Source organism: Halichondria panicea, chromosome 12 (assembly GCF_963675165.1).
Source record: "Halichondria panicea chromosome 12, odHalPani1.1, whole genome shotgun sequence".
Lineage (NCBI taxonomy): Eukaryota > Metazoa > Porifera > Demospongiae > Suberitida > Halichondriidae > Halichondria > Halichondria panicea.
The window spans coordinates 970,800-991,416 of record NC_087388.1 but is presented as its reverse complement, the minus strand read 5'-3'; the positions used below and the strand labels follow the sequence as shown (position 1 = coordinate 991,416).

General features: G+C 45.5%; 7 protein-coding genes across 7 annotated transcripts in view; 4 read left to right on the top strand and 3 right to left on the bottom strand.

The window, feature by feature from the left end:
• Nucleotides 1–2: 2 nt before the first annotated feature.
• LOC135345139 (probable ribonuclease ZC3H12C) lies at nucleotides 3–4,049 on the bottom strand. Its single transcript, XM_064542496.1, has 3 exons — nucleotides 3,670–4,049; nucleotides 2,902–3,527; nucleotides 3–1,796 (listed from the first exon to the last, which is right to left on the bottom strand). Exons 1-3 carry the CDS (start codon nucleotides 3,886–3,888, stop codon nucleotides 413–415), a joined length of 2,229 nt encoding a protein of 742 aa, XP_064398566.1. The 5' UTR covers nucleotides 3,889–4,049; the 3' UTR covers nucleotides 3–412.
• Nucleotides 4,050–4,077: 28 nt separating this feature from the next.
• LOC135345165 (uncharacterized) lies at nucleotides 4,078–5,379 on the top strand. Its single transcript, XM_064542528.1, has 4 exons — nucleotides 4,078–4,313; nucleotides 4,363–4,548; nucleotides 4,717–4,878; nucleotides 5,101–5,379. The coding sequence occupies exons 1-4, from the start codon at nucleotides 4,146–4,148 to the stop codon at nucleotides 5,296–5,298; spliced, it is 714 nt and encodes a 237-aa protein (XP_064398598.1). The 5' UTR covers nucleotides 4,078–4,145; the 3' UTR covers nucleotides 5,299–5,379.
• Nucleotides 5,380–5,619: 240 nt separating this feature from the next.
• Nucleotides 5,620–12,495, bottom strand: LOC135345130 (WD repeat-containing protein 97-like). Its single transcript, XM_064542485.1, has 19 exons — nucleotides 12,319–12,495; nucleotides 11,907–12,268; nucleotides 11,637–11,690; nucleotides 11,362–11,584; nucleotides 10,800–10,962; nucleotides 10,447–10,748; nucleotides 9,958–10,380; nucleotides 9,614–9,802; nucleotides 9,287–9,532; nucleotides 8,853–9,000; nucleotides 8,587–8,734; nucleotides 8,377–8,536; nucleotides 8,097–8,308; nucleotides 7,626–7,834; nucleotides 7,423–7,564; nucleotides 7,267–7,365; nucleotides 6,735–7,162; nucleotides 6,373–6,627; nucleotides 5,620–6,086 (listed from the first exon to the last, which is right to left on the bottom strand). The coding sequence occupies exons 1-19, from the start codon at nucleotides 12,377–12,379 to the stop codon at nucleotides 5,771–5,773; spliced, it is 4,140 nt and encodes a 1,379-aa protein (XP_064398555.1). The 5' UTR covers nucleotides 12,380–12,495; the 3' UTR covers nucleotides 5,620–5,770.
• A 112-nt stretch (nucleotides 12,496–12,607) lies between these two features.
• On the top strand, nucleotides 12,608–14,507 carry LOC135345163 (palmitoyltransferase ZDHHC3-like). Its single transcript, XM_064542526.1, has 5 exons — nucleotides 12,608–12,907; nucleotides 13,140–13,358; nucleotides 13,877–14,092; nucleotides 14,172–14,215; nucleotides 14,297–14,507. Exons 1-5 carry the CDS (start codon nucleotides 12,608–12,610, stop codon nucleotides 14,409–14,411), a joined length of 894 nt encoding a protein of 297 aa, XP_064398596.1. The 3' UTR covers nucleotides 14,412–14,507.
• LOC135345160 (cyclin-D1-binding protein 1 homolog) lies at nucleotides 14,463–17,025 on the top strand. Its single transcript, XM_064542523.1, has 7 exons — nucleotides 14,463–14,670; nucleotides 14,749–15,055; nucleotides 15,194–15,341; nucleotides 15,400–15,534; nucleotides 15,626–15,799; nucleotides 16,536–16,582; nucleotides 16,822–17,025. Exons 1-7 carry the CDS (start codon nucleotides 14,574–14,576, stop codon nucleotides 16,934–16,936), a joined length of 1,023 nt encoding a protein of 340 aa, XP_064398593.1. The 5' UTR covers nucleotides 14,463–14,573; the 3' UTR covers nucleotides 16,937–17,025.
• LOC135345166 (derlin-1-like) lies at nucleotides 17,012–18,668 on the bottom strand. The gene is made up of 6 exons (XM_064542529.1): nucleotides 18,438–18,668; nucleotides 18,010–18,109; nucleotides 17,689–17,876; nucleotides 17,485–17,537; nucleotides 17,319–17,429; nucleotides 17,012–17,252 (listed from the first exon to the last, which is right to left on the bottom strand). The coding sequence occupies exons 1-6, from the start codon at nucleotides 18,597–18,599 to the stop codon at nucleotides 17,120–17,122; spliced, it is 747 nt and encodes a 248-aa protein (XP_064398599.1). The 5' UTR covers nucleotides 18,600–18,668; the 3' UTR covers nucleotides 17,012–17,119.
• Nucleotides 18,669–18,833: 165 nt separating this feature from the next.
• The window catches only part of LOC135345133 (regulator of G-protein signaling protein-like), a 5,440-nt gene continuing 3,656 nt past the window's right edge, over nucleotides 18,834–20,617 (top strand). The window contains exons 1-4 of the mRNA XM_064542490.1: nucleotides 18,834–18,955; nucleotides 19,010–19,078; nucleotides 19,131–19,251; nucleotides 19,313–20,394. Of these exons, the coding sequence (XP_064398560.1) occupies nucleotides 18,842–18,955; nucleotides 19,010–19,078; nucleotides 19,131–19,251; nucleotides 19,313–20,394 (1,386 nt within the window). The 5' untranslated portion in view covers nucleotides 18,834–18,841. The remainder of the gene's footprint in view (nucleotides 18,956–19,009; nucleotides 19,079–19,130; nucleotides 19,252–19,312; nucleotides 20,395–20,617) is intronic.

The window sequence follows — 20,617 nt, the reverse complement described above, 5'->3', positions numbered from 1 at the left end:
TATTGTTATCACAATAATTATAAATGGTTCAATAAATTCATATTTTAAAAACAACTGCACATTATATCAGCACAACAAATAATATAATAAGTTCATTTCACACAGAGAGATGATAGAATGGAGAGAGCCAGTCTATTGGACTGAACTGAGTGAACGATTGATGCAATCTAAACACTGTCAGAGCTGCCTAGCAGCCAACGACACACACAAACACATATAAACACACACACACACACAACAGACTGGAGCGGTTAATCAAAGAACACGAAACAAAAAAACTGAATTTCCCAGAATGATAACTTTTTGTTCCCAAACATTCAAACGAAAAACGAAATAACATATAATTAAAGTGCTCACGATGTTCTTGCTATTTGCTTGACAATATATAAACAAACCACTCTTCAATTTCACTTCAGTCTATTCTCCGGGCCAAATCCACCGCCTCCTCATAGTTACTGATTCTCGGGTATTGATTAAACACTCGACGTAATCGGTCCTCACAACCAGGCAACACGGCAAGGGCCTTCCGAAACACTGTCTCGTCGTAGAGGGGGGCATGGTCACCGTAAGCTCGTAGCCGTGGAGGCTGTGGGGATGGGACGAGCTGATGGTGCGAGTATGATTGGGTGAGTGGGGGATGAGGGTAGTGACGGGGTGAATACGATGGGACACCTCTCCCAGTGCCTCCGTCGCGTGGTACAAGATTTCCATAGCCTCCAGGAGGTGGGTGTGGTCCAGGGAAGCCTGTCAAGTGCCGAGGCTGCTCGTACTGGTACTCGTGCTCATGGGTATGAGCTCTGCTCTGAAGGCGTGAGGGTGTGACGGCTTGACGAGTCAAGTCCTCAGTATACCGTCGATCGTAGCCCTGTTGTGCAGGCAGCGTTAGTAGAGGGAATGTGTGGTTGAGCTGACGCCTCTCCTGATGTACCCCCTCGTACCCTGATAATAGGGCGGGGTCTTGTGGAGTTGGTAGGTTGGGATTGGACCTCATCATTTGCGGAGGGTACTGCTGTAAATTGATGGACTCCGGACGATTGTGGATCATCGACATTTGGGACATTTGATCATTCAGTTCAGGCAAAGATATTTGATTCTCATGGTAAACACTGGGTTTGACAAGGTCCTCTCTTGATCGTACTATATGTCGCTTATCGGGACTTGGAGAAGGGGTGGGGCTTCTAGAGGTAGAGGGGGTGTGGCTTGCAGTCGAGGGGTTGGAACTAGACGTTTCTCTATCAGGATGCCAATACTTGCACTTTCTGCCAAACGTGCATCTCTCGCCAAATGGACACGGTTGTTGTCCTGGTACTGGTGGTAGTTTTTTTCCTCTTGCTGTCTGACCAGATATCTGAGGATCCTTGGACAGCAGCTGGTCGAGTGTGGGGCCATTCCTCCCAAGGGGGTCGTCCGGAGGCATGAAGTAATCGTTGGCAAACGTAAACTGAAGTAGTCTTGTTTCTATGATTTCCTTCCATTCAGCCTTCTCTCTTACAAGGTCTCTGTATTGATCGTTGGACACAATGACACCTTGTTCGTCTGTTGCTAGCTTGATAATAAATCGATCGTCATAGCAAACAATACGTCGACCCTCTATTCGCCTCGAGGGAGTATACTTGAGGTGACCGTCTTGCTCCAGTGAGTGCAGTATTTGCTGATTAGTGATAGGGAAGTCTGGAGTAGACGCTTCTTTCCGCCACTCCGGTACAAACACGGTGATCTTTGGATGGCCTCTTCTTTTGAAGTAGTCAACAGCTAGTTGTATGCCCTTGCAAGAAAAGTTATGACCGTTGCCATGTCTGCAAGGGGTGGTATGACAATGAAGCCTCGTTGAATATGCTGAATGCTATAATAATTATTACCAGATCAGAGCCCTGGAAACGCATACCATAGACCAACAATGCGAACACAAAATACATGTACACGGAACTATAGCATTTTCCATATTAGCACTTGACTGATTTTTATAGGGAACCAACTCAGGAAGGGTATATATTACAGTGAGAGCTTTGGCAGCTAGGCTACCTACCAGCCCACACTACAATTAGTGGTGGAGGGATCACATGTGAAGCTCTCCAAACCGAAAGTTGTGTACTAACTAAATTACTTCTGTAAGAGTTCCCAACATAAAGGTGTCTCCCGGGTTTGTATGGGCTCAATAGCTAGCTACACCACAATAGGGTAGATGAGATTAGAATCAGTCAGAATAGGTTCTGATCGAGTTGGGACTACACAACAATGGGGAGCTGAGTGTGTGTGCATACCTTAGCTACTATATACACAAACATGATTATGCTAATGATTAGTTTTCAAGGCTAAAATAAAGCATGAGTTTATTGGGGGACTATTAGGCATCCTGCTTAAGGTCAGCTAGTGCACACACTATAAAGAGTAAAACAGGAAGGGGTCAGTTGATTAGCTGCATACTGAAACCTCTCCCAATATATATATACAATGCTGACTCGTAACAGTAATAGGGTACAGCTAACATTGGGACTACCCCACTGGACATTGAGGCAGGAGGGGTTATCATAGCTCTTAAAAATACAATTGGCTGCCAGCTAGCTAATATTTATATCAAAGTATGCACCAAGTATGTAGTTAGCTATTGTAACGCTCCTAATACCATTATATACACACACAAAGCATGAACACTCACTAACAACACAGCAAACAAAAGGGGTGTTTCATGTAATAGCTATGCAAGTTTCACCCAGAGTACTACTACACACGCAGAGTGTGATTAGTGTCAAAGTGAAAGCAGACTGCATGGGGCCCAGTCATTAGGAGTACACTCCCACGCATCTGAACAATACCACACCATATCACCATGCATGCACACACTTACATACAGTGATAACAAACAAAAATTCCCCAAATTAACCGCCGCAATTAATTACTCACTTCATAGCCACGTTGCTTCCATCAATGACAATGTGTCTAAGTAGCTCTGGATTCACAGGTCGTGCAGGGAGCGGGTCAACCACTCCTCCTGGTAACCGTGGTTGTTGGGGGGTACACTGCACCAATCTATTGAGTACCACATCATCAGCAGCATCGGACAAACTACACAACACTGTCTCCACCATATCTCTCGAGTAACCGAGATCGACAAAATATTGTATTCTTTTCTCCCTCCCAGGATCTCCGCCTCTAGCAATCACAGAGTTATAGCGTGCTGCTTCATGCGATGGAATCATCTCCTGTCTCATAGGTGGCTTATGATTATACAAAGTTTCTCCATTGGTCATTGGTTGGGGATTGGTTGAGGGAGGAAGATATCGCAGACTGTGCCCATTTGGGAAGGTTCCCATTAAGCTCAAAAGTTTAGTATTGGTAGCATAAACGTCATTCTCAGCTCCTTGTATGAGGACTACTCCATCAGCTCCACAAGTTAGCACAGCTTGATTTTCTATCTCTAACTTTCGGCGCACCTTCCTACCCTCTCCACCAAACAGGAACTGAGCGAAGCTAGGGTGTCTGCACGCCTCCACTCGTACCTCCGGACTGCACAACGCTAAGATGTATTTCTGCAGTGGTGTGGGTATGCAGTGAGGGGGAGGTATGTCACTATCAATTCCATGATAAGAAAACACATGTAAGCATGCCGGCTAAGAAGATCAATGATTTCTAGTTGACCACAATGAATGGTGCAGTGTTTACCAAACTCACCTTAGCTTTGGCCGTGTGTTCTTGCCTCCCTCTCAAAGCGATCCATTCTCCTCTGGGCGTCTGTGTTCCGGGAGTCGACACAGACACCTCAAAGAGGCTTTGTATGTAGCTTATATAGCTTGGATCTCTCAGTACTCTTGCACTATCTGGACTGGAAATTAAAAACTCAATCTTGAACTCAAAGGCAGTTTTGTGGGTGTGTGTGCTGCTGCCGTTCATCCAGGCTTACTGGAGCAGTCTCTCTTCTATTGGACGTACAGTAGACTTGATGATCATGTCTCTAGTTATGTCACACTAGTAGAGACTGACTAGCTTAGTGTAAAATGAAAGTACTACTATGATGACAATCTTTGTAAGGTATGCTGATACAACAAAGGATATTGAAAAGCCACTTGACCATGAATACCATTATAACTACAATATCCTGTCGATCTAGATCTAATTTTAGTCCCAAAAGAGCGCTTGAGGGGTGTGTGATGTCAGGTCTTAGTGAAGCAGTTCTGTCTCAGATACACTTGTCTGGAGAAGTGGATTGTCCCCACTTCAAGCCTCACATGCTCAAGGCTAACCTCTGTGTTGAGTGTAGCAAGTTGATCAGCAAACACAGCCCAGCGGCCATACCTGACGATGATTGCTTGCTGAGGGTAAACAAGTACATAATACGTATAACTACACGTCCCTTAATGTGCACAGGCTATAGAGTTCTCCCAGAAGGGTGAGAAGGTGCCCAGCTGTATCTTCCCTCGCCAGGACGGTAGGGGAGGGTTGTACCACGGTGGTTTCAAAGCAGTAATGAACACAGAATTCCTACAGAAAGAGAATATCACTCACATTGTGAACACTGCTAAAGGACTTGAAATGTTTGGGCCAAAGTATCTAGTAAGCATATTCTCCCAAACATCGGCATTGGAATGTGAAAGCTAGTGTTGTTGTGTCCTCTGTCTCTAAGCACATTCACTGAACACACACAACTGACATACATCTTACTATTATAGTAGTAATTAATGATGCGTGCAGACCCTAAAAATGACTGTTATTGCCATGTAGTCTGCAGTGGAGCGTGCCAAATCGTCGGGTGTGAGTATACTCAATTTGGACTGGGAGGACACTGAACAGTATAAGGTGTCCTATGACGATCTCGGGAGGAGCTCACAGTTTATACACACTGGGAGGTTGGGAGGAGGCTCTGTGCTTGTGCACTGTGCTCAGGTATAATCATGCATTCATTACAGTCAGCGGAGTAAGAATACCAAAATATGGGGGGGGGGGGGGGGGTAGTGGTGCCCCCCCTGTTGTTACTATAGTAGCATCTGTCTGTGGGCATGACCTCAAACAACCAGTGGATACACTCTGCACTAATACTTCCTTGTAACCCAACAAATGGAAAATCCCTCAACTTATTGATTATTAACCCACGCCGCATTTTTGCAGGGCAAGTCTCGATCGTCTCTAGCTGTGATAAGCTATCTACTGGCCATTGAGAGGGGAACAAGCTTTGAGGAGTGTGCAAGAATGGTGAAGGAGCAACGTAAAATGGCCGAACCCAACCCAGCCTTCACGAGACTGCTCGTGGGATATAGTCGATCAGACACTCTCAAGCAACTACAACAAGAACTTATAGATGCTTAGCTAGACATAGTTGATGCACTGTTGTGTGTGAATATCGTGTGTATGATTTAATGGCCTTTATTATTGTGTGTGGTGGGTGAAGCTTGATGTATGCATACACACATTGAGATCAAATAACTGCAACACCAGAAATGGCATTTCCTAATGCGACCTGACCTCGAGAACACTGATAATTGGACTATGAATACATGTACTGCTAATAATCAGTTTCCTAGGTAGGCGTGAGACTCCTCCCACCAATTAAATTATAAGCCGCGGTTTGCACCATCTTTGAGGGATAAAAAAACAGCTAAAAAACTACATGTATAATTATACTAAGAGTCTGGGTTGACATAAGACATCTCTGGTACAAAATATTTGACAAAATATTTTGATATATAAGCCGCGGTTTGCACCAATTACAAGCATCTTTGATATTGTTGAATCTGATGGGATAAAAAAACAGCTAAAAAACTACATGTATATAATTATACTAAGAGTCTGGCTTGACATAAGACATCTCTGGTACAAAATATTTGACCATTGAGCCTATAGACAGTCGTCGTGCTTTCTTTGACTCCTCCATTTCTTTTTCGGCTGCTCTCTCCTCTTCGCTGAGAAATGGGTTTACATTGTTTGGGGTTAGGGCGAGTGTCAGAGAGCCCGTGAATTGCTTCCACATGTCGTTTCTTGGTGGATGAGGGTAGTTGTAATGAAGAGGATGTCGACCCAGGAGGGCCAGGGAGGTCTCTCTATCAGGATGGCAGCAGCTACAGTGTGTCTCACCCAGTCGAATCAGGCCGCCATGTCTGCGTGTGTATGTGGAGGGGGGGGGGGGGGGGGGGTGTACACACATTAGGATACATGTATAGTATAGCTATGTACATGTAGTACAGCACAAAGACACCTTGTGGAGCACAAGGGGGGGGGGGAGGGGTACAGCACAAAGACACCTTGTGGAGTACAAGGGGGGGGGGGGGGGGCACAGCACAAATATACCTTATGGAGCACAGGGGTTGCAGCACAAAGATCAGTACATAAAAGCACACCAGAAAACACATAATTAAATACACAGTTTGTTAGTTGTTGGTTCACCTGTTGATGCTGGGCAGAGCCACGACAGTGTTATGTGGTAGCTCATCTGTTGGGACAAGGGGAGGGGGTGGTGGAGGGGGCGTGACCACTCTGTTCCTAGCCAGCTCAGCCTCACGTTCTACAGTAACGTAGTAGTTTACGACAGCCATCGGGTTGTGGAGGGAGGCCGAGGGAGAGAGGGGCTTGGAGGAGAAGGACACTCGACTGCGCTTGGTACCAGGTTTCTTAGAAGAACTGGTGGATTTCAGGGACCTCCTATAATACACATGCAGTGTAAACACTGAACACACACTTAACATACATGTAGCAGTGGAATGCTTTCATGAAATACAGTTTGTCACAACAATTAGACACTTAGTTACTTTGCTGGTACACTTCCTCTGGACAGTGTGGCTCCCTTGGACGTGGCTAGTTGCTCCGCCCACTCGTTCAGCCATCCCTCGCTCCACATTATCACATCATCCACCCCTTCACCCGTCCCCGCCCCCGCACTCCCAAGCATACGCTCGAAGAAACCGTCGGGATCGACCAATCCTTTGGAGCTTAGTTGATTGGCCACCAGTCGACGAATTTCTGCGTCCCCTAGTATATAGTGAGTCATCATGAGTTCCATTAGCCGTGAGTCGAATTCCGTTAGTTGGAACAGTAATTTCAGAGCTGCGAGTACAAGAGGACGCTCTGTCATATTGAGAGAAGAGGGGAATGGAGGCGTGGTCAGCACGGGAAGTACAGCATTGTAGATATCTGTCTTGTTCCCTGGACTGTGTTGAAGGACCAACTTCAGTAGTGCCTGAGGAAACAGCGTTTATAATTGAAAAATGCACTAAAAAATTAATAATTAGACGGCTTGGACAATACTGAGTGTCTATTCCTATAGCTGATGGAGATGCTCACCGAACAGATGTGGGTCTTGGTGTCAGAGTCGTGTGATTGGTTCAGTTGATTCAGGAGGGAGTACACAAACTTGCTAACTGTCCATGGTTTAGTGAACGTCTATAGAGGGAAGTCATGAGTGTACAGCCATGCACAGTATACTGGGGGCTAGCTTACCTTGGAGCTGGCACTGGGGAAGAGTTTGTCAAACCAGCTCTGACCGATGAACTGGGCAATGAACTCTGGTAGTGGTGTGGGTGGTGGTGGGGGTGTGGGGGGAGGAGTTGGACTCTTGGGAGGGGGTGGAGTTGGTGTACGACTGCATGGGGTCAAAGGGCAGATGATCATAATCAATACAGTCGGTATATGTATACACTCACGGTGGTTTAGGAGGAGGTGCTTTGGGTGCTATTAGTTTCTGAATAGGTTTTTTGGGAGTGAGGACTTTCTTGAGAGGCGGTGAGGGTGGTGGAGGTGTGGGGGGTGGAGTTGGTGAGGGGGTGGGAGAGTGATAATTAGCGGACATTGCTGCCTGTAGTCGTGACAACAGATCATCGTCATGTTCTGATTCAGTCTCATCCTCCACAGACTGTCATGTGTGTGTGTGTGTGTGTGTGTGTGTGTGTGTGTGTGTGTGTGTGTGTGTGCGGTGTGTGTGTGTGTGTGTGTGTGTGTGGGGGGGGGGGGAGAGTCAAAGCTTGGTCATATTATTAACAGCACAAAATACACTTGTAGCTTAATTAATAATTCCAGGGCTGCAGAAATAAACAAGAGTCAAAATGTGCGCAATAATTGAAAGCACACACAAATGCATGCAATCCTATGTACAACCTACTGATTATTTTACTGACCTCTTCTATTTCTTGCAGTAGTCTACTCAATTTATCTGAGACGGAGGGTGGGGTCCAGTCGAGGGCTAGTGCTTGATCAGCGGCACTCTTACGCAGTGCAGTCAATAATACTGAGTTAGGCAGGTAGCCGTCAGGGGCTAGGGGGTACGGAGGGTCAAAGGTCGCCAGAGGAGGAAAGAACTTGAAACGAGGTGCCTTTACATACGGAGCATCTAGAGAGCATGCACACATACGGAAAGTTAAGTGTTGTACTGCCAAAATAATTCACAGTACACTTTACCGCGAGTTTCTGGCCTAGCTGGTGGTCCGTCAGGGTCAAAGGTGTCTTCCTGAGACACTTTAATGTGTAGTCGAGGTTCCCCTGGTCTGAGTAACGCTAGTAGCTCCCTCCAAAACCTCTCTCTCTCCTTGCCTTTGAGGGGGTCACCACTGCTACCAGTCTAAAGGGAGGGACTACATTGAGCACAGACTCACTCCGTGATCTACTCACCTTGGTAGAGGCCTTGATGTCCCCATCTCTAATACCTCTGATCTCAGCCTCTCGTGCAGCTATAGCCTCTAGACAGAGTGCCTTCCGTTGACCCGCCTCTTCCAGCAATGCCATCTCCTCCGCAGACAAGGCTCCTTTGTAATCATCCCTGCACATCAAACAGTACAGCATCATAACATATTGTACCAGGACAACCACTTTTAGGAAGCTGCACCACATGTATTTGCAACTCTGCATCAGAATTATTCGAGAGCTGATAGACTCACTGTGATATGGTGTTATCGACCAGCTCTAATCTCTCTCTGTCTAGTGCCGGTAACGAGTGTATGGGGACAGTCCATTCCCGTTCCACCTCAGGCACTGTATCTGAGAACCGCGTAGAGACTAACACGTTACGCAGAGCCTCGTTCATATCTGTACAGGGGGTCACAAGTACATGTACATGTACTCTCTGAGTATACTCCATGAGTACAATGGCTTCTTGTACACACACGCACGCACACACACACACACACACACACACACACACACACACACACACACACACACACACACACACACACACACACACACACACACACACACGCACACGCACACGCACACACACCACACACACACGCACACACGCACACACACCACACACCACACACAGTACTATACACTTGTTTCCACTAGACTGGAATTTCCCAGTTTTACTCACACTCAGTGTTGTTGATGATGTGCAGATGGCTGTGTATGGCTATCATGATGTGGGCCTGGGTAGAGCAGAAGGCTAGTCCAGTGGGAGGGTAGTCCAGGCACAGCACACGCACCGGGTGGTTGTCATCACTCCATACACGGACAGTTGAGTCCAGAGAGGAGGAGGCAAACAGGCGCAGTTTGGGACAAGCATCCAGACAAGTGATGGAGTCACGATGACTGCTCTCAACCTGGCTAGTGTACGACACTGTGTGTTTGTGTGTGAGTGGAGGGGGTGGTAAGTGTGTGTGCGTGGAGGGTGTGGTTAGCATTGTGTACAGACTCTCACCTCTCTCAGTGAGATCAAACATGTCTAGAGAGTAGCTGGCCATCTGTGGGTTGTTGGAGGCTACAGCCAGGCGATCTCTAGTGATTACCATGGCACAGGGAGAGACGGAGGTAGGCAATGAAAAGGAGAGGATGTGCGAGAGAGGTTCTATCGTATGAGGGTGCACTTTCCACACGTCCAAACTGCCCTCTGTACACACAAGTAGGGTTAGGGTAAGAGCATAGCGTCAGCAGCACAGGTGTACAATGAACTAAAGGGTACAGTCTGCCTACAGTACTGTTGAGACTCAGTACATAAAATTAACGTGCTTATAATTATTATTGTTAATGCACACACAGACTCACCTTGCCCTGCAGAGACAACTTGGCTCTTGTGAGGATTACAGACCACCTTAGTGACTGCTCCACTGTTTGGGCTCTGGATACTGTACACCACCTCTCCCTCACTGCTCACAATAGCCAGACACCCTGTACTAGTAGCAGCCACCAGCAAACAATAACCTTCTCGTCTCTTATCCAGGGGATTCTCCTCCTTTGAAGTCACATGACTGAGCGCCCTGGCTTCTAGAGTCACCCCCAACCACTTGTCAGATTTTAAAATTTCTTCTATATCCTCGTCATTGCAAGCGTCCTCATACATGGCCAGACAGCTGTAGACTCCGATACTATTGTCAGTAGGGGCTGTCCAGGAGCTGAGCAGAGTGGAGGGGTTGGTGCGTGTGTTGTACACACACACAGTTCCATCAGCATCCAGCACATGAAGCACCTCTGCAAGGAGGGGGGGGGAGGCAGTACACAATCAATCATTCTCGTGGTCTCATGGTAATAACATACCGTTGAATGAGAAGTAAGCTAGGGAGATGATGGTCCTCCCAATATCCAGTAGAGCTGTAGTGATGAGCTGACCAGTCAGAGGGGACACCACACGGACTGCAGAGTCAGCACAGGAGGCGAGTACTCGTACAGGTACAAGTGGGTGTGTGGTGGGAGTGAGGGAGGTCACAGGTCCAGTGAGGGAGCATTTAGTATAGAGTTGTTGCACTCTCCATGCCTTGAGCTGACGACTGGAATAGGACAGGAGGTGGTGCACACCTGGGATGCAAACCACACCCACTACTGGCGTAGAGTGAGGGAGACTGGAGGGGGGAGGGAATTGAAGCAAGAATCAGGGATATAAAAAAGCTCACATTTCGACCTGATCACAAAGGGATAGGTTCCAGACTCTGAGCGAGGTATCTGTGGAGCCACTGACGATCATGGGGCCATATGGGTGAGGGGTGAGACTTGTCACACACCCACTGTGCCCCACAAACGTACACACTAAGTTCCAGCTAGAGTCCCATACCTTGACTGAAGAACAAGAACAAAACACAACATAGAGTACTTGTGCAAAGAATTCATCCTGTAGCAGGACATGCATGTACATTGTATGGTCTCACAAAGCATTCATGTCAAGTGACATCAACCAATACTATTCCCCTTAATCTCCTCTTATGTTTCCTGATTATATGTACAGGACTATTCTGTGAATGTCCAACCATGTACTCAGGACTTTCCCAGAAAACTTCAAAGGTTGCAGTACAAACATGTATGTACTTGTACAGTGTAGCCTATACATGTTTAGGAAGTTTCTACATGATATAGAAGCCCAAAGTTGTAAGTACAATGTATGTACATGTACATGTACTTACAATGTATGTATGTACATGTACATACATTGTAAGTACATGTACATGTACATGTACTTACTAGCTCCATCCTTGGCTGCGGTAACGAGTAATCGCAATGGTCTAAAGAACAGGAGAGCTGATATGGGCTGTGCGTGGAGGTCAGTCCGACTAGCTAGCAGCTTCTCAAGGCTTAGCAGGTATACTTTAACACCTGTGTCGAGGACAGCAAAGCATCGTTGAGCAATCCCTGGGACATCTTCAACATGCACCAGCGTCACCTCATCAGCTGCCGACAGTTCCTCCTGTGAGGGTGTGAGGGGTGTGTGATGTGTGAGGGGTGTGTAGGGTGCTTACCGTGAGGACTAGAGCAGGAGAGAGTACTATACCACCGCGTCTGAAACTGTAGCTCTGCAGTAGTACAAGGGTAATATCACACACACACACACATGTACCGTAAAACCTCTATTTAAGGCGACCCACTAAATAAGCGACACTTGGACATTTCGCCCATATAGCACATCATTTTTTTTGTGTACATTAAAACTCTACTTTTGAAAAACGTAATTATTTAAAAGTGTCGCTTTAAATTAAGGTTTTACGGTACTGTTCACTAGTAACTCTTACAGTGATGTGTCCAGGTCCACCAGTGATGACCTCCCCTGTCCAAGGGTTAATAACAGCATGTAGTACGCTCCTCTCTACGACACACTCGTACACGCATTGGAACTCAGTGTTTATCAACAACAGGGCTTCTTCTGTCACGCCCACGTACACACGATGAACTTCATCATACAATAACTTATCCACACGCTTTGCCAGATCTGCAAAATCAGCACTTTTCTCCAGCCTGCCTCGGCTGTACACAGCGAACCCTTTAGTGTGGTGTACGATTGTCGATTGGGTCCGAGGATGGAATATGACAGACTTTATGTGAGCGGCTATTCTGCAATGGTAGTCAGGGAGGAGACCATGCTTCAGCTCAAGCCCTGAGTACAGATGTGCATTAATTGGAATAAAATGAAATTATTTCGCTCACTCTTTTCAATAATGTCTCCAGTGGATGGACTACTAGTTAGTGAGTGTACAGTAGACGACATAATCAGCAGTCTAGCTCCGTGTGTGTACAGCTTCTTTGAAATTCATTGTTTCCATAGCAACATCGTCTGAATGCCCTTTGAACTATCCACCGTGATTGACCTCTTGTACTCCAATTATTGCGCACCAAGGAAAGTGAAAGTCGACATTGTTCATCTTCACACTGTTCACCGTGCCGATCAGGCTTCAAGCAGAAAGAATCTCTACACAGCCTTTGCAGTGTGCTTCTGATGAGTGAGAGCGTCGAGATCTTAGCAGGAGAGAGGAACCATCAGACAGATACTATATTAAATAGCAAACCTGACAAGATGGCCTACAGAAAGGATCGAAAGTACTGGTTCGTCTGTGATCCGTGTGGAATTGTGTGTGCTGTGATGACTTACTTCCTCATCGTGTATGGAGAGGTGGTGGTGTTAGTGGTACTTGCTCCTCCGTTCCCTACGTTTTGGACAGGAGTGTCTGTGGCCATCTTCACCACCCTCGCTGTGCTGGCTGTGGTCTCACACGTAAAGTCCATGACCACTGATCCCGTGAGTTTCTTCGTGTGCCCATAACTTAAGTTTGGATGGTCAAATTTCAATGATTTTCTGAAACCTCATATACAAGTGGCATATTTAACTAAATGGAACAACACGCTTTTTTGTCAAAAAAGGAATCAGCTCTACAGATAGTTTAATATGCTCATTGTAAGCTCTCCAAATTTGGGTCATCCAAAATGTTTACACAAGTACATTTTTTACCACTGTTTGTATTTTGCTATAGGGTGTGGTACCTCGAGAGAGCTCCTCAGAGGAGGAGGTGCTGGAGAGACGTCAGAAAGGGGATGAGATTCGGTTTTGTAAGAAGTGCCGTAGCATCAAGCCGGACAGAGCTCATCATTGCAGTACCTGTGAACATTGCATTCAGCGAATGGACCACCACTGCCCATGGATCAACAATTGTGTCGGAGAGAACAACCAAAAGTTTTTTGTCCTATTCACAGTGAGTCACTTACAGTGTACTGTAACAATATTATCATACCGTATATATAGCGGGTAATTTTTTGGGTGCAAATTTTCGTATGAACTACATATTAATATGTCATGTGATTTGACTCACTTTTTTACTGCATCTGAAGTAGTTGTCAATTGAATCTTCATCTGTGAATATGTGTGTGTGTGTGTTCAAACATTACCATTTAATATTCGTACAGCTATAGTGACGTTGAATCTATTGAGGTAGAATAATTATGATGTTCTTCAATACGAAATATACGAAAGTAACCCACTATACGGTATATTGTATTCCTGTTACAGTATTATCTATTGACTACGTACCGTATGGCGGGTAATTTTTTGGTACATAATTATGTACCCATTCCATTAATTTTATGTATTTTAAATATTCGTATAGCTTAGGATAGTGACGTTGAATCTATTGCGGTAGAATAATTTCTTGTAAGTATGATGCTCTTCAAAATACAAAAATAACCCACTATACGGTATATTGTGTTCCTGCAGTTCTACATCATGTCCATGTCCATCTTTGGTCTGGGCATGGTTGGTCTGTTTTTCTTCCGCTGTGTTGGCCAAAACTTCCAGGGCTGTGATGCCCTCGTCCCCGGTCCACTGGCGTTCATTCTCACTCTGTTTGGAGTGTTTGAAGGTTTTCTCTTCTCTCTCTTTACTTGCATCATGTTTGGGACCCAGATTCATGCCATTGCCACCGACGAAACAGTAAGTGTGTGTTTCTTGTGATAGATATAATTATATAAAATGGCTACCCCCCCCCTCCCCTCCCCATCACCACCACTAGGGCATAGAGTCTCTCAAGAAGGAGAACAGAGATCAAAAAGGATGGTGAGTGTAGACACGCTACTAGTGTATTGTGATAGACCACATATTACACATCTCTCTCTCTCTCTCTCTCTCTCTCTTCAGGCGGCAGAGCTTTGAGGAGATATTCGGGAGTCCCCTGTCAGTCAAGTGGTTGAGTCCCTTCACTCCTCCACCCAACGCACCACTCCTTCGTAGGCGTCTATTACTAAACGTTTGAACACTTTTCATTTCTTTTCTAGTTGGTACCATCTTTTAATGTAGTGTGTGTTTTTATTGTGAATTTAATCTGAAAATGGTCGTCAAAATTTAGGAATTCATTCTTCGGTAGTAATCGTCAGCATAGGATATCATAAATTATGTGATCACCCATGTGGCTATCATGGCAGCTACAAAAGAGGGGTGTGTACCTGTTGAGCTGAGAGAGCGACTAGAGAGCTGTCTAGGGTCTGTAGGCGTCCTCATTAAGAGTATCAGAGGTACAGATACTATCCTGTGTCATGTCTCCCTTTGTCAATACAGAGTATTTTTATATAACATTTATTTCCATCTCCTAGCGAACCAGTTGAATCGGACTAGATCCCCTGACGTCGATCTTCGCGTACGATTGGTCGAAACCTCTCAACAACTATCTGACACTTGTACTAAACTAGCCCTGCTGTTCTCCAAGCCGCCCCTTCCCTCATTGTCAGAGTGTGGGGGACTGTGTGACAGACTAGAGGGGGCCTGTCTCGAGTTTGTGGCGGCGTACGCTCACTTGGAGGGAGGGGCTACTTATCGGGAGGAGGTCAAGATCGTTGTACTGTGTGTTCTAGAGGACCTTGCTAAACTCATTACTATCATAGCCTCTCAAGGAGGAACAAGGTATATCGTGTGGGTGTGTGTGTATGTGGGTGTGAGGGTGTGTGGGTGTGTGTGTATTAGGATTTGTATGAGCTAGCTATTTTTTTACTATATAAGGAGGTTTATTAGCAGTCGATGATGTAGCCCTCCCTTCCTCAGAAGTGCTGCTCAACTGCACAGGACTGGTGCAGTATGGAAGAGTTGCGGTGATGTCAGCAAACTATCCCGAGATGATCGATCAGCTGTCCTCAAAGTGTACCTCTCACAACTACAACTACTGAGGGACGCCCTCTCTGAGCTAACACAGGTAGATACTAGTACATGCACCTCAAGGGTTAAAGTGTAACTCTCTCTCCTCTCTGTAGCTGGAGTCTCGAAATGGTGTGTGTGATGAGAGTGAGTGGGATGATGGTATGGAGGAGAGACAAGGAGAACTGGAGACAGTCGAGTGGACAGAGGAGGAGCTTCAAATTATTCGACCTGCTTCCCAACTTATTAAGGTACGTGAGTGCTAGTGTTTGCTAGGCGCTTGACTTTAGAGTGAGTTGCATAAGATATGCCCAATTGTACTAACGATGACATGGCACTTAGGTGTGTGTGGAGGTGGTGGAGTGTGCCTCTCGACTCCTGGTGACTGGTGGAGGGGATGGGGGCGTGGCAGACATGGATGCTGGCTGTGCTCTCATCAAACAACTCAGCCCGGCAATCGATGATCTGGCCAATGAAATGGAAGCACCAGTAGCTATGGAGACATGCCGATCACTGGTAACTACCTTGCTGTGCTAAAATCCGCTCTTTATTTAAGTTCTGGTTATCCAATATTTTCTGAGAGCTTAGGGATGATATTTTGGGTCGTACTAGCAAAAAATCCCCCTCACCCAAGACAGAGTCGTCGACTAAGATATGCATGCTGGCCATTTCATTTGTGACGTGCTATAAACATTACTTGACACCTTATTAACACATCATTCATTTGAAAGGTATCTTTTCAACATTTTGAAATTTGAGCAATGATACTAAATTTACGGCTGTTAAAAGATATTTAACTGCAACCCTCCCCCCCTCGTCCATTTAATCAACGGCTTGGGGACTCTTTCAGCTGCCATAACTGAATTATGTGGGTTCAATTTCAACTGAAAGCTAAGAAAGAGACCTTTCAAATGGTGTTTATATTTGAGAGATCAAAAGTATTCAATTTGGACAGACCATGGTTCAAGGCCGATCAAATTATATAGGCCCCGACAAAAATGTTGCACATCATTTGAAAGGTCTCTTTCTAAGCTTTCAGAAAATAAATCTTGATCAATTTTAAAATTACAGCTGTTGAAAGATGTTCAACTGCAACCCCCCTCCCCTCCATTTAAAATGTGGTTCAGGGATTCTTTTGCTGCCATAACATGAATTCAATTTCAAATATTACATTTAGTATGTTTCTAAGGCATGCTCTTCTTATCCATAAGCTCTGAACATAACTACGTACATGCTTTGTTGATTCTTACAGGCGCTTAAAGTGAGTGAGGTACTACTAAGCTGCGTCCACTCTCTCAGGTATGCTGCTATAGTGGTATACCACCCACTTATGATTTTGACCAGATTTCTGCTGAACACAGTCATGTTGAATTGGTTGAGCCAAACATACAGTCATTGTTAGTGCGTTTTTCCCCAATTTTTTGCTGTTTGGGTAGCTATCTTTGAGTTCCCGTAATTAATTTGTGTTCAGATTGTCCAATTTCAAAACTGATTGATTTTGTAAAATTGACCGTTTACCTGCCCTTCTCCCCCTCCAGCTCCCACAGCTACTGTCAGGCAAATGGCTGGCCTCGGGATCATTTCATAGCTTCTATAGATAGCTACACCCAGCTACTAACTGTCAACTTGTATTTAGCTGGCATGCATCTTTAGTTACATGTTATTCTGTGTGGTATTTTTGCAGTTTTATAAAGCACGTATAATTATAGAAGTTTCTTTAATCATAAATTGAGTTCACACAATTCATTATCAAAAAATTAATAAGATCGCGTGTAACAAATGATATAAACACGGAATATAATATATACTTGATTGAGCCTAGCATTAATTAGATGGTCAGTCCCCTAGTCTTGCTCCACCGCCCCAATTGTGGCCACGCCTATCATTGTTGCCAGGGTTCCTCCTCGTTGGGGCAGGGGGCACTCCGAACCCTGCCGTTCGACCGCCTTCATTGGGTAACCAGTTATACCTGCAGCCGGGAGAGGAAGAGTGTGATACACGATGTGCTCTTGTTGTTAAAGGCAACTGTACTTACATAAACTGAGGGGTGGAGATGAGACGTCGACCTCCGAACTCTTGGGGGTATCGCATTGTGAGGAAGAAATAAAGATGGCCGACCACAATGCCTATTAAGAGTGCCATCCAGCTGGGGAGAGTGAGGGGGCGTGAGGTGTAGGGGGTTATACATAGGGAAAACTTACTCGGCTCCTAGTATGAAAAAGAAGAAACAGAGCAGCCATGGAAAGTACATTGCCTGTGTGTGTGTATGGTTGATTACATTAGTCAGTACACTCGGCAATAAAATGAACAAAGGAATGTCAGCAAAAATTGTATATACAAAACAAGTTTCTAATTAACTTGCCACAACAGTCAGTACTGGCATACGCACACGCACACAGTGTTACCTTGATCTGAATACCGAACCAAAACTGGACAATTGACTCTTTGTTGATCTGACACCAAATGTAGAGGGTGGAAAAGATGAGAGCTGAGCTAAGTACCGGGGTGCCCAGGAATATACCAATGATGTTGATACAGATGGCGTTGAAGAGGAGCATGAACACATAGTCAGCTGGCGCTCCACTGAAGTAACCTGGAGGGGGGGGGTTAAAATATATATACGGAGTGTACGCGCGCGTGTATTACGTATGTAATCATCCTCAAAAGCTCTTAAACAAGTCAGTGGGATTAACGGTATCACCCCAGGCTGCTGTGTCAGCACTCACCTGTTTCGAGCCGCTGAGAGTAGCTATAGAGATAGTAGAGGAGAATGAGCCAATGAAAGCTGACCTTGTACCATAGGAGACTAGTCACAAAGCGCCAAATCTGGTGTGTGTGTGTGTGTGTGCGGGGGGGGTATGTTATGATACTGTACACTCAGGGGGGTTCATTTAGGGGCAACACTTGCCACCTTTTGGAAATCAATATAATAAACAAAGTTATAATACCATTGTCAGGTATTATGTATATATTGTAGGAGAACGTACCAGGTGTGATCTCAGACAGCCTAAAAACATAAATTTCATAGGTGTGCAATGTGCGATAGCACAGGGGTATACAGCGCCCCCCCCCCCCCCTCCTATAAAAATATCTGGATGAAACAAGACCAAACAAACATTCCCCCCCCCCCAGGCTCCGGCCTTTGTGGACGCACCTGGAATTGACCCAGAGCAAGGTCCGGGAACATGACCAGTGTCATGGGGTTCAATAGCCCCAGCCGAGTGGTGAGAGGGAGAATGAAGAAAGAAAAGAACCACCATCGAGTAATCTTGGGAATACTAGCCACCCAGTTAGATATGTCAGTCTGTGCGTCCATGGCAGGTCTTTTTCTTTGTTCTCAGCGTCTGTCTTGGTGGTTAAGGTAATGAGCGTCATTTTGTTTACTATTCACATGTGCTCAGAAGAAAGTGCGGCCTGGGATCGAGGCAGAATCAAGGCCCCAGGCCGAGTTGTCTCTAAAGTAACGCGAGGTTGGAGACAACTTGGGCCTGGAACAAGGCTACGTATCTGATTGGCTGGCTGCAGCGACGCAAGGGGGTGGGGCTGCTCAGCAACCACATGGACTGCAAAGATCTCAAGATGGAACATCTACCTTCTCTTGCCGAGTTCGAGACCCTTCTACAAGAGGACAGTTTGTTTAGAGACTACTTCAACACATTCCTGAACCTACCAGTAAGATCTCTGTTTGTTCATAGTGCAGTGTTTTTATTATTGACCCATGAGCAGGTGTTTGCAAAAAGGCTGACTTACTGTTGCGACACTCGCAAGTTCCTGATTGAGCCCAGAGTTGACCATGTGAGATAGTGTGTAGTGGATTGTTGCAATGCATAACCATCCTCTTCAACAGTTGCTGCAGGAGAGTGATGTGTTGTCATGGGCACTCTGCACACGCTTTCCTCTGTTTTGGTCCTCCGACCTTCATCTAGAGTACAGACTATCGCTAAGGCTGACCAAAGCCAATCCATTAGGTAATGTACTGTACTAAGTCTGTCTATGGCTTGTTAGACCATGTGATGTGTTCCACTACAGCTGCTGCAGACGTATGCAGTGTATCAGCAATGGACAAGTTTCGCAAGTGTGTCTGCCAAACAGAGGGAGAAAGTTTGTGGCTTTTCTGGAAGGATATTGAGAGATTAAAGATCGCTAAAGACAAGCAATTGGCTGTCAAAATATTCCATTATATTCAATTGACGTACTTGCAAAATGGAGCTCTAGTTACTCTCCCAAAGTGTGTCAAAGAGCAAGCTGTTTTGTCTCTGAGAACTGAGTGTAGAAGTGAACTGCTGTTTAATGCACAAGAACTTGCATTGGAAGAGTTGATAAAATACTGGTCCCTACGATACAACATTCACTCTAAAGATTTTTGTAAGAACATTTCACAAACATTTTCTAAAGAGCTTGGTTGCGACAAGACTTATTCTGAACAACACCAAGCATTATTGCCGTTAGCCTCGATCCCAGGCCACACTTCCTCTGAGAGTGACAATGGGAGGCCTGTGAAGGAGGCTATATTGCCGTGTACTAAAAGCAACACAGGAGACAACCAACTACCAAAGAAAGTGTCACACATCAAGTTGAAGAGACTTAGTCTACCCACACTAGTAGTAACCGATGATGAGAAAGAGGCTACAAAGATAAAACAGAAGTGTGCGATGCCTCTCATCACTCCGAGCACTCAGTCCTTCCTCCCCCTTTCAACTGAGCAAAGTTCTAACCTCCTCCTACAAGACCTGCCCACCCTCCCCTACCTCTGTGCTTTCCTACGAACAGACTCGTTGTCCGAGAGACCTTTCCTTCACTACCTGAACGAGCACGCACGTCCAGCGTGCTCTCATCTGCTGTTCTGGCAATCAGTGGAGGTCCTGCTAGCTCAAGATGAAATGAAGAGATGGTGTACAAGAAATCCTTCACAGCGTTGTGATCAACTGGTGTTCTTTGAAGAGTATCCGGTTGCTAGAGACCTTTGTCAGTTGGTAGAGATGTTCCTGGGAGGTCATGCCCCCTACAGAGTGGAGCTGCCACAGAATGTTTTGAGAAGAGAGTTGTGTGCATTGGTGGAGAGGGGACTTGGTCATAACCTTCTGCTGACTGTGCAGGAACACTCTGCAAAAGTATGTATTGTATACCGTATCACTAGAATATCTTGCTGGTGAAAAACTTTTGTGAATGAGCCAAATCAGCAGAAAATTTGACCTTTTGTGATCTAACAATTGCGTTCTGGCAAGGATCGTGTGTATTTACTAGATATTTAGGTTTTACGATTTTATTGTTGCGAATTGATCAACCCTAAAGTCCGCATAATTATGTTTAATGCTCGCAAAACATTCTAGTAAT

Bases quoted from the DNA above. Each gene is read 5' to 3' on its own strand.
- LOC135345139 (XM_064542496.1), bottom strand. From the start codon at position 3,888: ATGAACGGCAGCAGCACACACACCCACAAAACTGCCTTTGAGTTCAAG. The intron at 3,528-3,669 runs GTGAGTTTGGTA...ACACCACTGCAG, and splicing joins AACACACGGCCAAAGCTAAG to AAATACATCTTAGCGTTGTG. The intron at 1,797-2,901 runs GTGAGTAATTAA...CACCCCTTGCAG, and splicing joins GGAAGCAACGTGGCTATGAA to ACATGGCAACGGTCATAACT.
- LOC135345165 (XM_064542528.1), top strand. From the start codon at position 4,146: ATGTCAGGTCTTAGTGAAGCAGTTCTGTCTCAGATACACTTGTCTGGA. The intron at 4,549-4,716 runs GTAAGCATATTC...ATTGCCATGTAG, and splicing joins TGTTTGGGCCAAAGTATCTA to TCTGCAGTGGAGCGTGCCAA. The intron at 4,879-5,100 runs GTATAATCATGC...GCATTTTTGCAG, and splicing joins TGCTTGTGCACTGTGCTCAG to GGCAAGTCTCGATCGTCTCT.
- LOC135345130 (XM_064542485.1), bottom strand. From the start codon at position 12,379: ATGTCGTCTACTGTACACTCACTAACTAGTAGTCCATCCACTGGAGAC. The intron at 10,963-11,361 runs GTAAGTACATGT...CTTGTTCTTCAG, and splicing joins CGCAGCCAAGGATGGAGCTA to TCAAGGTATGGGACTCTAGC. The intron at 7,366-7,422 runs GTAAGCTAGCCC...TTCCCTCTATAG, and splicing joins TCCCCAGTGCCAGCTCCAAG to ACGTTCACTAAACCATGGAC.
- LOC135345163 (XM_064542526.1), top strand. From the start codon at position 12,608: ATGAGTGAGAGCGTCGAGATCTTAGCAGGAGAGAGGAACCATCAGACA. The intron at 14,093-14,171 runs GTAAGTGTGTGT...CACCACCACTAG, and splicing joins CCATTGCCACCGACGAAACA to GGCATAGAGTCTCTCAAGAA. The intron at 14,216-14,296 runs GTGAGTGTAGAC...CTCTCTCTTCAG, and splicing joins AACAGAGATCAAAAAGGATG to GCGGCAGAGCTTTGAGGAGA.
- LOC135345160 (XM_064542523.1), top strand. From the start codon at position 14,574: ATGGCAGCTACAAAAGAGGGGTGTGTACCTGTTGAGCTGAGAGAGCGA. The intron at 14,671-14,748 runs GTACAGATACTA...TCCATCTCCTAG, and splicing joins CCTCATTAAGAGTATCAGAG to CGAACCAGTTGAATCGGACT. The intron at 15,800-16,535 runs GTAACTACCTTG...TGATTCTTACAG, and splicing joins TGGAGACATGCCGATCACTG to GCGCTTAAAGTGAGTGAGGT.
- LOC135345166 (XM_064542529.1), bottom strand. From the start codon at position 18,599: ATGGACGCACAGACTGACATATCTAACTGGGTGGCTAGTATTCCCAAG. The intron at 17,877-18,009 runs GTGAGTGCTGAC...CCCCCCCTCCAG, and splicing joins CTCTCAGCGGCTCGAAACAG to GTTACTTCAGTGGAGCGCCA. The intron at 17,430-17,484 runs GTAAGTTTTCCC...CACTCTCCCCAG, and splicing joins TTTTTCATACTAGGAGCCGA to CTGGATGGCACTCTTAATAG.